The sequence below is a fragment of the Sphaerodactylus townsendi genome, linkage group LG04 (assembly GCF_021028975.2).
Source record: "Sphaerodactylus townsendi isolate TG3544 linkage group LG04, MPM_Stown_v2.3, whole genome shotgun sequence".
Classification (NCBI taxonomy): domain Eukaryota; kingdom Metazoa; phylum Chordata; class Lepidosauria; order Squamata; family Sphaerodactylidae; genus Sphaerodactylus; species Sphaerodactylus townsendi.
In genome coordinates this window covers 72,377,118-72,390,149 of record NC_059428.1, presented here as the reverse complement: position 1 = coordinate 72,390,149, position 13,032 = coordinate 72,377,118, and the positions used below count along the sequence as shown (strand labels likewise).

Genomic DNA, 13,032 nt, shown 5'->3' with positions numbered 1-13,032 from the left:
GTGAAACATTCAAGCTACTAAACAAATACCTTGAACCAACACATAATACCATTTATTTCATTACCTTTGGTAGCTTCTGCCTATTGAGGAACAGAGGTACAGCATCTCGACCTGAATTCATTGGTGTCACTTCTTTTATCTCAATAGTGTCATCAGCCAAAAAATAATGTAGCACCAGTTCTCGAACATCCCCAAACATGTTTTCAGTATCATCCCACACACCATAAAAACGCAAGACATGTTTATCATGCTCCAGAAACTGACGAAGTGTATCAAAGCGCTCGTAGGGACGCAAAGGCTTCATACTATCTATCAACTGCACATCAAGAAAGAAAAAAAGCTTTTTATTAAACAAAATTATCCTTTCTTAAGTACAGAAAAATATGGATGCATCAAATTACACTGCCATGGCTGAGTTTATCTTTTGAGAGAAAATATGCAAAAGTTTTTGAAAAAATATGCTCCTAGCACAGCATCAGCACCATCGCAAGAGCTAGGAACATTTTGGCTCTGGAAGGGAAGGGGAAGAATTATGCTACACATAGAACTGAAGACAGTTTCCTATGAAGGCCCTTTAAAAACAAAAATAGTTCCATGGATCTTTGAATTTGGGCCATGCTTCAGAAATCAGGTTTCTATATGTGGGGAATATACAAGGCAATTCTGTGCAATGATTTCAATGAGCTCAGATAGAAAGGATTGCACTGATAGTGGTCTTGCATTGGCCAGGAGAAAAGAGTTTTTACTGGTGCAACTTCAATGTTTGATCATTCCTGCAGAAAATATCACATCAATTAAACAGAAGATAACTGTAGAAGCCACAACCCAGCAGGTGCATGTGTATATATGTGCATGTGAATGCATAAATTTCACATTTTTTTCAAGTAAGTGGACAGTCATAATCATTATGCCATTACAAAACTGATATTTTGACATCCAAATGAACAATTATTTAATACCAGATACTGCTGTTGTACTTCTCATAAAATATAAACAGAGGATGGTATTTCAAAATCAAATAGTATAAGGCAGAAATAGAGATAAAAGGGACTGAAGATAAAGATCAATGGTTATAATAAAACTAGCTGTTCTGCTGGCTACGGATATCTCTCTTCATCAATGAAATATCTTGGAAGGAATCAGATTCTACAGTGTACTGTGATAACAACCCAGAGACAAATGATTTTCTAAACCTGTCATGGTGAAATACGAGAATCCTGCTAGAACACAGTTGTGACTCATCAGATTTAGCCAGGCTTGTGATATATGTTCCCAGGCAGTTATTCAACATGCCAGCTAAATGCCAAGTATGGTAAATAAGTAATAACAGCAATATAAACAGATGAATACCTTTCCCAACAGCTATTATATGCAGTTCAAAGAGAAATGCTACCATTTTATTTCCTTCCCACCAGAAATTGAGAGGAGAAAAAAAGATTAATCCAATTAGTAAAATATAAAGCTGTGGTCTCTGGCTCATTATGCAGCATTAGCTCTAACTCTGTATCTTCAGTTTTGTATCTCATGATAGAAGTTCCATTGGTATTGCACAGGTTTATTCTCCTTCTTTGTCATGTTACATGTCAGGTTGGTAAACAGTCAGATATAGATTGCTGAGGATTTAATACTGGAAGAGTGGGTCAGCCCGGCATGCATTACTGAGACCTGACTCGATGGGGTGCAGAGAGTTGGTTGTCATAATTATACATGGCATATTTTACAAAACAGAACAAGAAAACAAAAATCACTACACTCCAGGCTGCTAACTCCACGTTTAAAGCATGACCAGTGCAACTTAACAGTGTAAAGGGAATAAAGTGTGCAATCTGCTAATCAATTCCTACATAATACAAACAGCAGCAATGTTCAACATACACAACATTTACTATTTGTGCTTAGCCAGAAAGAGAACATGAATGACAGGTTATTCCTGTATTGTTCCCTTACGATTGACTTGAGGCAAGTGAAATAGTGATATGTTTCCAGCATTCCACTGAGGAAAGACTTGAAATTATCAACTAATACCACAGAGCACATTTTGGAATCCTGAACATTGATTCTTTATATGGTATTTCAATCTCATTAACTGCTTCATTTTCCTATTGGACCGGAGAGTCACCAATAGAATCTCCTCTGGAGAACATATGCACATAGATAGCGTTGGTGTGCTTCAGGAACATTACTGGACGTATTTATAGAGCGTTAATTGCTACAGTGGCAATAGATCGTCCACTGATTGCTTCTGTTGCTTCTGTTGAACATTGCTGCTGTTTGTATTATTTGGAACTGCTTAGCAGATTTGCACACTTTATTCTCTTTGCACTTTATTAAACTGTTCATGCTTTAATGTGGCTTTAGCAACGGTGATTTTCTTTTTCTAGTTCTGTTGTTACACTGCACTCCACACAGGTTTGTTACTTTATATTTACAATACAATAGTAGGTTAAGCCCAGTAGTAGGGGGAGCAGTGCATATTAACAACAAGGTTTTGATTCCCCACTCATGCCATGGAAACTTGCTGCGTGACCTTAGGTCAGTCACATACTCTCAGCCTAATTTATTTCAAAAGGTTTTCATGAGGATAAAATGGAGGAGAGGAGAATGATATCAGCTGCTTTGGATCCCCATTTGGGGTGAAAGGCATAATATTAGATAAATAAATAAATGTTTATATATTCAGTTATTGACACCTGAAGATGTAGACAAGATAGTTGGAGAAGTGAAGTCAACCACATGCTGTCTTTAACTGTCTCACAGCACTGCTTTGATAAAAATCTCTTCTAGGGGGAAGGTACCAGAAGATATTGATTGAGATTTCTATTCTGCTCCATTACTTTTAGTTTAAAGTTACTCCAAGGTTCCTTCTTGTCCCTTATGCTGTTATGTCTACAAAGTAGCTGAGAAAAAAATCATCCAGAGATTCATGGCATAGTGCCATCAACATGCTAACATACTGATTTATCTCTCCTTTCTAATTTCTATCTAATTGTAGAGAGGCGGTAGAAGTGTTGAACCAATTGAGGATAATGAAGAACAGAATGAAAATTAAACTTAATACAGACAAACAAAAGTTATTTTGAGTTAGGAATGATGCTGATTTGGGAATAGGTTTTCACCCTGTTCTACAGACGGGTATGCTTCCTCACAAAAAACAGATATACAATCTGGGGGTGCTTCTGCAAGCCTTATTGTCTGGATAAACAAGTCTTTGACTAAAATTCTAAGAAACTCCCCTAGGAATAAGGCCCACTGAGTAGACCAGTAGGATTCTGAGGAGACCTGCGTTAGATGGAACTAGGGACACTTTTTAAAGCTGGGATTGATATGAAAGTTACAGACAATTCTGGAAAAAGCTGACCTAGCCATAAGGATACATGTGTTAGTAATGTCCAAATGTTACCAATACAGAATGTAGCAGAAAGAGTCTTGATTGGAACCAACCACAATAAACAGACATGAAGCTGGTCTCATACCAACTACATTTGTTCCCATTTTGTTTCTAGACTCTTCATACTACTAGAATTGGCCTTTAAAGGCCTTAAAAGTTTAAATTCAAAGTATTTGAAGATAGTCCTACCTATCATACCAACCTAACGAGGTCCTGGCAGCAAACAATGATACCTTCCTTCAGGAATTAACCTTACTGTAGGTGAGTCTAGTTGGGACCTGTGGAATGTCTTTCTAGGGTACCATACACAAACTGTGGAATACTTTCCTTCTAAAAGCAAGAGTGGTGCTACCCTCAGAGCATGCTAAAGACATTCACATTTGGAAGGCTTCTGACATGAGTTGATAGAGAGATACATTTGTGTCAGGTTTTTTACATTTACCGTTTTAAAATGTTCTTGGTTTAAAATCTATTTCACTGTCATAAATTGGACCACTGAATTTAAATCTGTTGGCTGCCATGGGTTCTCTGAGAGCCAAAAGTGGTTTTAAGTAATCAGAAATCATTTTTTAGACATAAGCTTGCCTAGCAAAACACTTTGGCAAAGGAGAGGGCAAATGGTAACACAGAAAGTAACTTCTGTTATCCTTTCAACAGGAATCCCAATGAAACCTGCCTCTTGAAAGATAGGAGTAGAAGAAACACCATCCCAATTTATATTTCAAAAACAGGAAATATAATAGTTCTGATTGCTCACAAAAATATTAACTGCAGCTTAGTTTTAACAAATGACAATAAATATCTTTAGTAAAAATGCAGGAGAAGACTGGCCAAGAAATGTCAGTAGGATAGATTGATTCCACTTAATCTCTCCCCACGGCATCTATTTATCATAGTGTTTGTCTTCCAGGCTTTAAAAGAAACTTGCTATTAATACATTACAGCCTCATACAATTACTACAACAAAGTAATTGCTAACATGTTCAGTGGAATAAGTAGAATTATTATTTAAACAAAATTCTATTAAATGGATATATGGAGACAAGGTGTCCGAATTATCAGAAAATTCACACAGGCCCCTTCCACACATGCAGAATAATGCACTTTCAACCCACTTTCACAATTGTTTGCAAGTGGATTTTGCTTTTCCGCACTGCTGCAAAGTGGATAGAAAGTGCATTGAAATTGCATTATTCTGCATGTGCGGAAGGGGCCTTAGAAGGGAATACTGTGATCACTAAAGGTAAACATGGATTTCTCAAACATGATCAACATGGATTTCTCTCTCATCTCTTTTTTTGATAGAGCAACAAGTTTGGTAGATGAAGGGAATGCTGTGAGCATAGGATACCATGATTTTAGTAAGGCTTTTGACAAGGTGCCCCATGATATTCTTGCAAGCAAGCTAGTAAAATGTACAATGCTACCATTAGATCAATTTATAATTGGTTGACTGATCAAACCCAAAGGGTGCTCACTAATGGCTCATCTTCATCCTGAAGATAAATGACTAGTGGGGTGCCACAGGATTCTGTCCTGGGCCCAATGCTATTAAATATTTTTATCAATGACTTGGATGATGGAATAGAGGGCATGCTAATCAAATCTGCAGATCACACCAAATTAGGAATGATACCCAGAGGATAGGGTCAGAATTCAAAACAACCTGGACAGATTAGAGAGCTGGGCCAAAACAAACAAACTGAATTTCAACAGAGATAAATGTAAGTGTCCCATTGCCCCTGTGGGGTCCCTATCAGGGGCCTCGCTGTCTTCCCTCCGTTCTGTGCCCGGGTGTTGTCAACCCTGGCCTCACCCCTGGTCTCAAGGGAGTGGTCTACTCCCACTAGGCGTTCAAGCCACGGTGTGGCTAAGAAGGTGGTTCCTCTGGGCCAGCTTCTTCCACCACCCCTCCTCAGCTGAGCCAACAGTCCACTCTGTTATGACTCATTAATTATTCACATTCTTTTCATTAAACTGTTTTGTTATTCAAGGGGGGTTTTCTGCATAAGTAATAGGGTTGCACTGTATAAAATGATTCACAAATGTACTTAGATAAATGGTTAGGAACTGTGATCTATATTGTTGTGTACTGATTGCTGTAAGAAGGATTATATTATATAATTTGTGCACCTCTCAATGTGTCATATTAATACTTAAGCTATGCTTCAATTCTCTCTTGATTTCTGGTTGGTTCCACACTTCTACAATCTTAATGCATCATTTACTGAATGATCCATTTTGCCGATTATATTGATTCACTCAATGTAATCTGCCTTGAGTCCCTGTATGAGATGGGGACTATAAAAATGCAAATAAATAAAATAGCAATTGAATAAAATAGCAATTGTAAAGTACTTAGGGATATGTCATGAATACTGGGTTGATTCCCTATGGTTGAGAAAGCACTGGAATCTTATGCAAAAGGAAGCAAATTAACACTCCAGCTGGGCATCAGACACACTACCTTCCAACAAGAAAGAGAGGTGCTTCAGAAAATCAACAGCTGTTTGCTTCTCAACCTCAAAGTCAAGTCTGCTTGTTCCTTCACACACACACACACACACACACACACACACACACCCCTTGGAGGGACCAAACTGTGCAGGTTCTGATAGATATTTAATAATGCTATTCAGAGATTCTCCTCTAATGCTTAATTCCAAGTGAGATAATTTCAGCCAGCTCTTCTGAACCGTTTAGCTAACAAAGAAATGGCTAGCTAGCTGAAGCAATACAATATACTTGATTCACAATACCTATCTATTGGATGCTGGTAAGTATCTGAAATTGAATGTAATAGTCAATAAACAACTCATACTTACTAAAATCTTTTATCTCTGAAACCATCCAATTTTTCAATGATAAATGGCAAACAGAATACTATGGGGAAACAAATTTGATAAAATTTTGCTTCTTTAGGCTTCAATAGAAAGAGAATTTTGCTATTCCATTAAGGAAATATACAAAATAGCTTTTATTGCATTATATGGTCTGCTGGATATATGCATCTCACTAAAATTTGTTTCTCTTGATAAACAAGTATATAGTCACGAATGTATCATCTCTGCATTTTAATTTTCCTCCTGGGACAAGGTTATTTCAGCTTTTATGCACTCTATAAACATTTTTATTGCTTTAGCATTGCAACTTAGTTTCACTAGGCAGAATCTAACCTTTTGACGTTCTTTGGTATAGGGATCTTTTGGATGATTTACTGGAGGATTTAGTCTGACTCCCATCTTCCTCAAAAAACATTTGGTGAATTGATCACAATCTACGATTTTATATCTTCTACCATAGAAGATCACATCTATGTCAAGGTTGAAATAATCCACAGTATAGAATTGATCTTCATCAGGAGATGGAAGTGGAATTCGATGACGCCGAACCAGAGTTCCTGTATTGAGTTAGTGGGTGGTAAATGCAGTTAAGATTTTTGTTCCAAAGTTCATGCTGATGTTACACGTATGAAACATACTGCTTTAAGGTACAAAAGTTAAGAATGAAACAATTAACACCAAGCTAGAAATTTTATTCCCGTTGATAGCAGATTCTGCTACTAATTCCTGGATATTTCCACAATGTCAGGTGAGGGCATTCACGCCTACTCTGGAGAAGGGTCTCCAATCTCCTATATTAATAGACCTTTCTCTTCCTTTCATTTCCTTTGATGCTTGCAACTATAGATAACTAGGAATGTCCCTGGCACCAACTCCAAAGGGGGGCTGGTCTATCTCTGCTCTGGCCTTGGGGATACTTGCCTCCCCAACAGCTCTTTCTTTCCGCTGTGTCTTTCTCACATTCCATGGGAAAAGGGATTTATGGTTGCTACATGGGGATGAAGACAGGGAAAATTACAAGTGTGATCAGAACTGGCTTTCGCAAAGCCAGGTACATGCTATTGTTTCCAATAAAGACTTCTGATCAAGAATCTAGAGTCCTTTGTTGAGTTCAGTCATAGAACCTGATGCACATTAGGCTGAACATAAGAAATTCACCCAAACCAATTGTTTTATTTTTCTTATTTAATGTATTTATTTTTATTTACACATTGTATTTGTGTGTGTTGAGATTCATTATTAGCTTTGGTCTATTTGACAAGCCTATACCAGTAACAATAGGGGTGTAGGTGGGAAAAGAAAATGCACAAGAATGCATTCATCACAAATGCATCACCACACAATGTGAAGGTCTGTTTTAGTTTCGATAACTATTTGCAAGGTGAACTTATCTGAGGGAAGCTTTCTGCTAACCACTATGAGCAGTTTTATACTCCTTTTGTACTTATAGCATCCTGGCCTATCCCCCACAAATGAGCTCTTCTTGGCTAGAAGAACAGACTGTTGTTGACAGCTTTCCTGAAAATGTAATAATCTTACAAAGCTTGGAACTACATGATGTTCTTTTAACATTTGGAAAAATTTAGATAGGCTGTAAGCTCTTGAACAGGTCAAGTTTACAGCACAGTGTAAATGGATCCACTTGGGCTTTGGCACAGACTGGTATCCTGCTATCAGCATAAAGCATGTGGAATAATGCTGGTGAGCAACCACTCATTCCTACAAAAAACTGCCACTGGGTCCCTCCCAGAATGGCCAAGGGTGACAAACTCAAATAGCAAGGATGTTTATCTCCTCCTTCTTTGCTTTTTTCTTATCTTGCAGATCAATATACCTTTCCTTGAAGCATTAACCTCTGACCCATACACTTGAGCATGATATGTTTGTATGTACTAGCTCTGAGTATGCCATTTCTCTGTAATTTTGTCAATAAGCCAAATAGTGCTATTTCCCACAAAAAAAGTTGACATCATTATTTGAAAACAAGTTATTGTAAACACACACATTTGTATTTAGTATGGTGTTAAAATGGATATATTTATGCTTGCAGATAATTATTTTGGTCCAGAGAAGAAAAGATGGGGACAGATAAAGTTTGATCCATGCTTCAATTAATTATTTCACTACATTCCAGTGAACTGGAGCCCACAGACTCAAAATAGGCAAGAAGCATGAAATTTTTAGCCCAAAATCTTAAAACAGCAGGATAAAAAACTGATTTTAGGTCTGTGTTTTTTATATGTATCCTGACCAAACAAAAAACAAAAAAATCCTGCAGGAAATTGTTGTTAGAAAACACTTAGGCCAAGGCCAGTAGACCTACCTCAATCCACTGAGGAAAAAATAGTTCCTAGGCAGTGGAACAAAAATCACTTTTTGAGCACATTTTTCCTTTTCACCTAATGGCCTGATGCTCCATTATACTCTTCCAACAAAGATAACCTGATCATTAAGTATATTCATTGCCAGTGCCGAAGAAGCCTTCCATCAAGGAACTGAACGACTACAGACCAGTTGCTCTAACATCTGTAGTTATGAAAACTTTTGAAAGGCTAGTGATGTACCATTTGAAAACCATCACGGATCCACTGTTGGACCCCTTGCAATTTGCATACCGAGCAAATAGATCGACAGATGATGCTGTTAATATGGCTTTGCACTATATCCTACAGCATCTTGAATCGCCAAAGACCTATGCAAGGGTCCTCTTTGTTGACTTTAGTTCAGCATTCAATACTATCAGACCGGACATTCTTCTAACCAAACTAAATCAGCTAGCAGTACCTGAGCATATTTGTACGTGGATCACAAGCTTCCTAACAGATAGGAAAGCAGCCCAGGTGAAGCTAGGAAAAATTACACTTCCAGACACCTGTAAAATGAAAGAGCACAGGAGCCCCCCAAGGCTGTGTATTACTTTCACCACTTCTCTTCTCTCTGTATACCAATGACTGCATCTCAAAATGATCCATCTGTTAAAAATACTGAAATTTGCAGATGATACAGCAGTGATTGGTCTCATTCGAGACAACGATGAAACCGTGATACAGACGGGAGGTTGAAATTAACTAGCCTCGGGTGGGTGCCACTGGAACAATCTAGAACTGAACACACTTAAAACCGTAGAGGGAATCGGTGGTAGATTCTTCAGGAGAAACCTCTCCCATCCTACCTCCTCTCACAATACTAGACAACACAGTATCAACAGTAGAGACCTTTTAAATTTCCTAGGCTCCATACTCCATCTCATGACCTAAATGGTCACCTAATATCAAAAATGTCATTAAAAAAAGCACAACAAAAGAATGTTCTTTCTTGCGCCAACTCCAGGAAGCCTCAAACTTCCGCCTAAGGAGCTGCTGATACGAAGTTCTTACAGAGGGAATCATTGAGTCTCGTCATCTGCACCTCTATAACCGCGGTGGTTTGGTTCTGCAACCCGCTAACAAGATCGACACACTGGTGACTTCAGGAGAATAATCAGAACTGCAGAAAAAACAATTGCTGCTAACCTGCCTTCCATTGAGGACCTGTATACTCGCACGGGTCAAAAAAAAAGGGCTGTGAAAATACTTACTGACCCCTCGCATCCTGGACATAAACTGTTTCAACTCTTACCCTCTAAACGTCGCTACAGAGCACTGCACACCAAGACAACTAGACATAAGAACAGTTTTTTTTTCCCCGAATCGCCATCACTCTGTTAAAACAAATAATTCCCACCGATAATGTCAAACTATTTCATTATATATTTTATTATATAATTACTGCACTACTTTTTTTTTCATCATTTCTCTTACCCATCTCCTCCCAATTATGCCTGTATGACTATAGCCTGTGCTGACGCTTTATTTTATTTTATGATTTTACATTTTATGTTTTTATTACTATTGATTGTTTCCTGATTGCTTACTAGACCTATATGACAATCATTAAGTGCTGTACCTTATGATTCTTGACAAATGTATTTTCTTTTATGTACACTGAGAGCATATGCACCGGAGACAAATTCCTTGTGTGTCCAATCACACTTGGCCAATAAAGATTCTATTCTATTCTATTCTATTCATTTGGAAAAGTCAGATGCCTTAAGAGAGTCAGTGATTCACGGTAGCTGGGGGATCTGACTGCAGCCTTATGTGCTGGATTGGGCTTTGCTTTTCATCCTTGGGGAAGCCTGCCAGCACACAGCTTCTCTCCCCAGTACAACTGGATGACCTTGGGGAAGCTGGCCAGCTTTTCTTAACCACTCTGGATTGTGAGATCTGGTCTGCTCCAGGAACAAAAGCTAACCCCAAGAGATGGACACAACCTTTGCATACCAGAGAATATCAGTTATATCAGGATTCAGTTAACAGGAGATTATTCAGTATAAGTCTCCTCATGTTGTCCATCCCTGAACGTAAAACATTTTTATAACCACTTGCAATAGGAGTTCAGAAAGGTAACTGGAATTTGTATGTATCCTTCGAAGTTATTGCTCTCATTGTCTTTTCTTAAGTTATGTATATTTTGATCTAGTATTTAAAATGTTTATTCCAAACTGTGATTTAGGTCTCTGTTTTAGACCCTACCAGCCATGAATTCATTTTGATTGTGTGTTTGTTATGTGCCATCAAGTTGATTCTAACTTTTGGCAACTCTATGAATTAATGATCTCCAAAATGTCCTATCATTAACATTATCATTTTGGTTATACACTGATTTTTCTACTTGAACAGGTTTACCACTGGTATTTATAGATTTTACATTTTGCCTTAAGATGATTCCCTATGATAGCAGAGAAGAAAGGGCTACCACTGTCAGAAGTTGATACCCATTACCCAATAAATCTATGGGGAAATATACAAAACGTGAAAATTTCTTGATACACTTTATCTCGTTTTATTCAAAGCCTCAATGCAGATAAGATGATGAAAAGAGCAGAATCTCATAAGTCCAATGAAATCTCATAAGTTCAGTGCAAACAAAACAAAACCTAGGAAGAATATTCCCTGTGGGTTCCCCCCCCCCCCGCCCCCATATTCCATTGGAGCCCTTTTCACTTTCAGGCAAACATGTACAAGATGCTAAATTAGAACAGTTATGCTGCTACTAACCCCAGGTGGCACCTCCCTTAACAGGTCTCAAGGGTTCAAGACCCTCAGAAGTCTGCACCCTTAGTCCTTCCGTTCAGCAGCTTGTATGAAAACCCATTCCTACTAATGTTACCTTGTGGAATTCCACTGTTCATCAACTGGGGTTCAACCACCTGAATTGTGTCATCTTCCAGGTAGAAATATATTTTACAATGTCTTATTCTGTACAGTTCTTGATTCTTGTCAGGAACTTCTTCATCGAAATAAGCATCAAAAGATAATACCTGTATAGAAAGCACAAAATTAACACGCAGTGTGTTGTAATCAAAGGATGTAATAACTACAGAAGTATAAATATAAGCTAGTATGGAGCAGAGGGAAACACTGTAAGATGCTTTGGGTTCCCATAGGGAACAAAACCAGGGCATAAATGAAATCAGCAAACGAAGAAGCATTCGGGTCTGGAGGTCTGGATTTCAATCTCGAGCTTTACCTGGCTGAGCTGCCAGTTCACATAAGGGATTTAAGGTGGTTGCTTCTTAAATTAGTCTACAAAGTGAACAAGGAATCAAGATGGACTAGAAAATATAACTTATTTTTCTCCCAGCTTATTTCAATAACAATGCTTAGCACAAATTGCACAAAAATGTGAAAGCAGTTCAATGGCAAAACTTTATGTTCTTATATGCATTCAAAACAACTAAATCTTGTGCTACCTTAAAAACTAACAAAATTATTGACTGGATTTTATTTTCCTCAATTGTCTGCAATGTAACACATCTATGTCTGGGAGAGCTAAACCTTCTGGCTTCCCTTTCTAATATATTTTCCCTTTCTGCTCTGCTTGTAGTCGCATGCATATATTTCTGCCTGATGAGTATAAAACTTAACACAACTGATAAAATGGACTGTGGCTAATGAAAGTTTCTACCATGATATTTGTTTTGGTGCTACATGATTCTCTAGCAACTACATCTACTCCTCTGAAGTGCATTCATTCATTTAACAGATTAAATATACAGACACACAAACACACATACAGTATAGTAAACAAAGCAGCTAGTACAAATATACAGAGTTTGCACAGAAAAGCCACTAAATTATATGAAACCTGTATCAAATATACATATCTGAAATTTCTAAGAACATGATAACGTACAAATGTATAATGCAATTTATAATATTAATGGTGAAAGAGAAGAATGCTATTTAAATACCACCTGCTAGTTTGGTTAATCCAATGTGAAGGGGCAGCCATGACTTGCTGTTGCTAGTAGGCAAATGCTATTTTGTGATCATCAAAACAAACAATCCTGTTACCAGGTTTGGGGTTTTAGTGACAGCGAAGACCTCAAATATGAATCACACAAGGCTTCTTTAATATCCTCATATTAGCTACCCCTCACCTCATATTTCAGTACTGGTGGTATCTGAAAAGCATTTGAAGATTTTCCAAAATGATTCCCTATTTTATTTGGTGAATTGCTGATCCATCCCAACAATACATTACTATTATGGTTGTTGTTGACTTTGCATCAGGATGCTTTACAATTAGAACATAGCAGAAACAAAGATTCTAAGAAAAATAAAACAAAATAGCCTTTTTTTTACAAAGTACCTCATGTACATTATCTCACTACACTGCATAACAGACCAATATTATTCAAATATGACCAATAAGACTGAGAAACCATTGCTTAAGGCCACCCAGCAATTTCATGGC

At 37.7% G+C, this 13,032-nt stretch overlaps 1 protein-coding gene across 1 annotated transcript in view; it reads right to left on the bottom strand.

The window, feature by feature from the left end:
* The window catches only part of EFHC2 (EF-hand domain containing 2), a 52,101-nt gene that overhangs the window by 32,625 nt on the left and 6,444 nt on the right, over nt 1-13,032 (bottom strand). The window contains exons 3-5 of the mRNA XM_048494353.1: nt 11,443-11,593; nt 6,565-6,788; nt 65-316 (exon numbers count right to left, since the gene is read on the bottom strand). Of these exons, the coding sequence (XP_048350310.1) occupies nt 65-316; nt 6,565-6,788; nt 11,443-11,593 (627 nt within the window). The remainder of the gene's footprint in view (nt 1-64; nt 317-6,564; nt 6,789-11,442; nt 11,594-13,032) is intronic.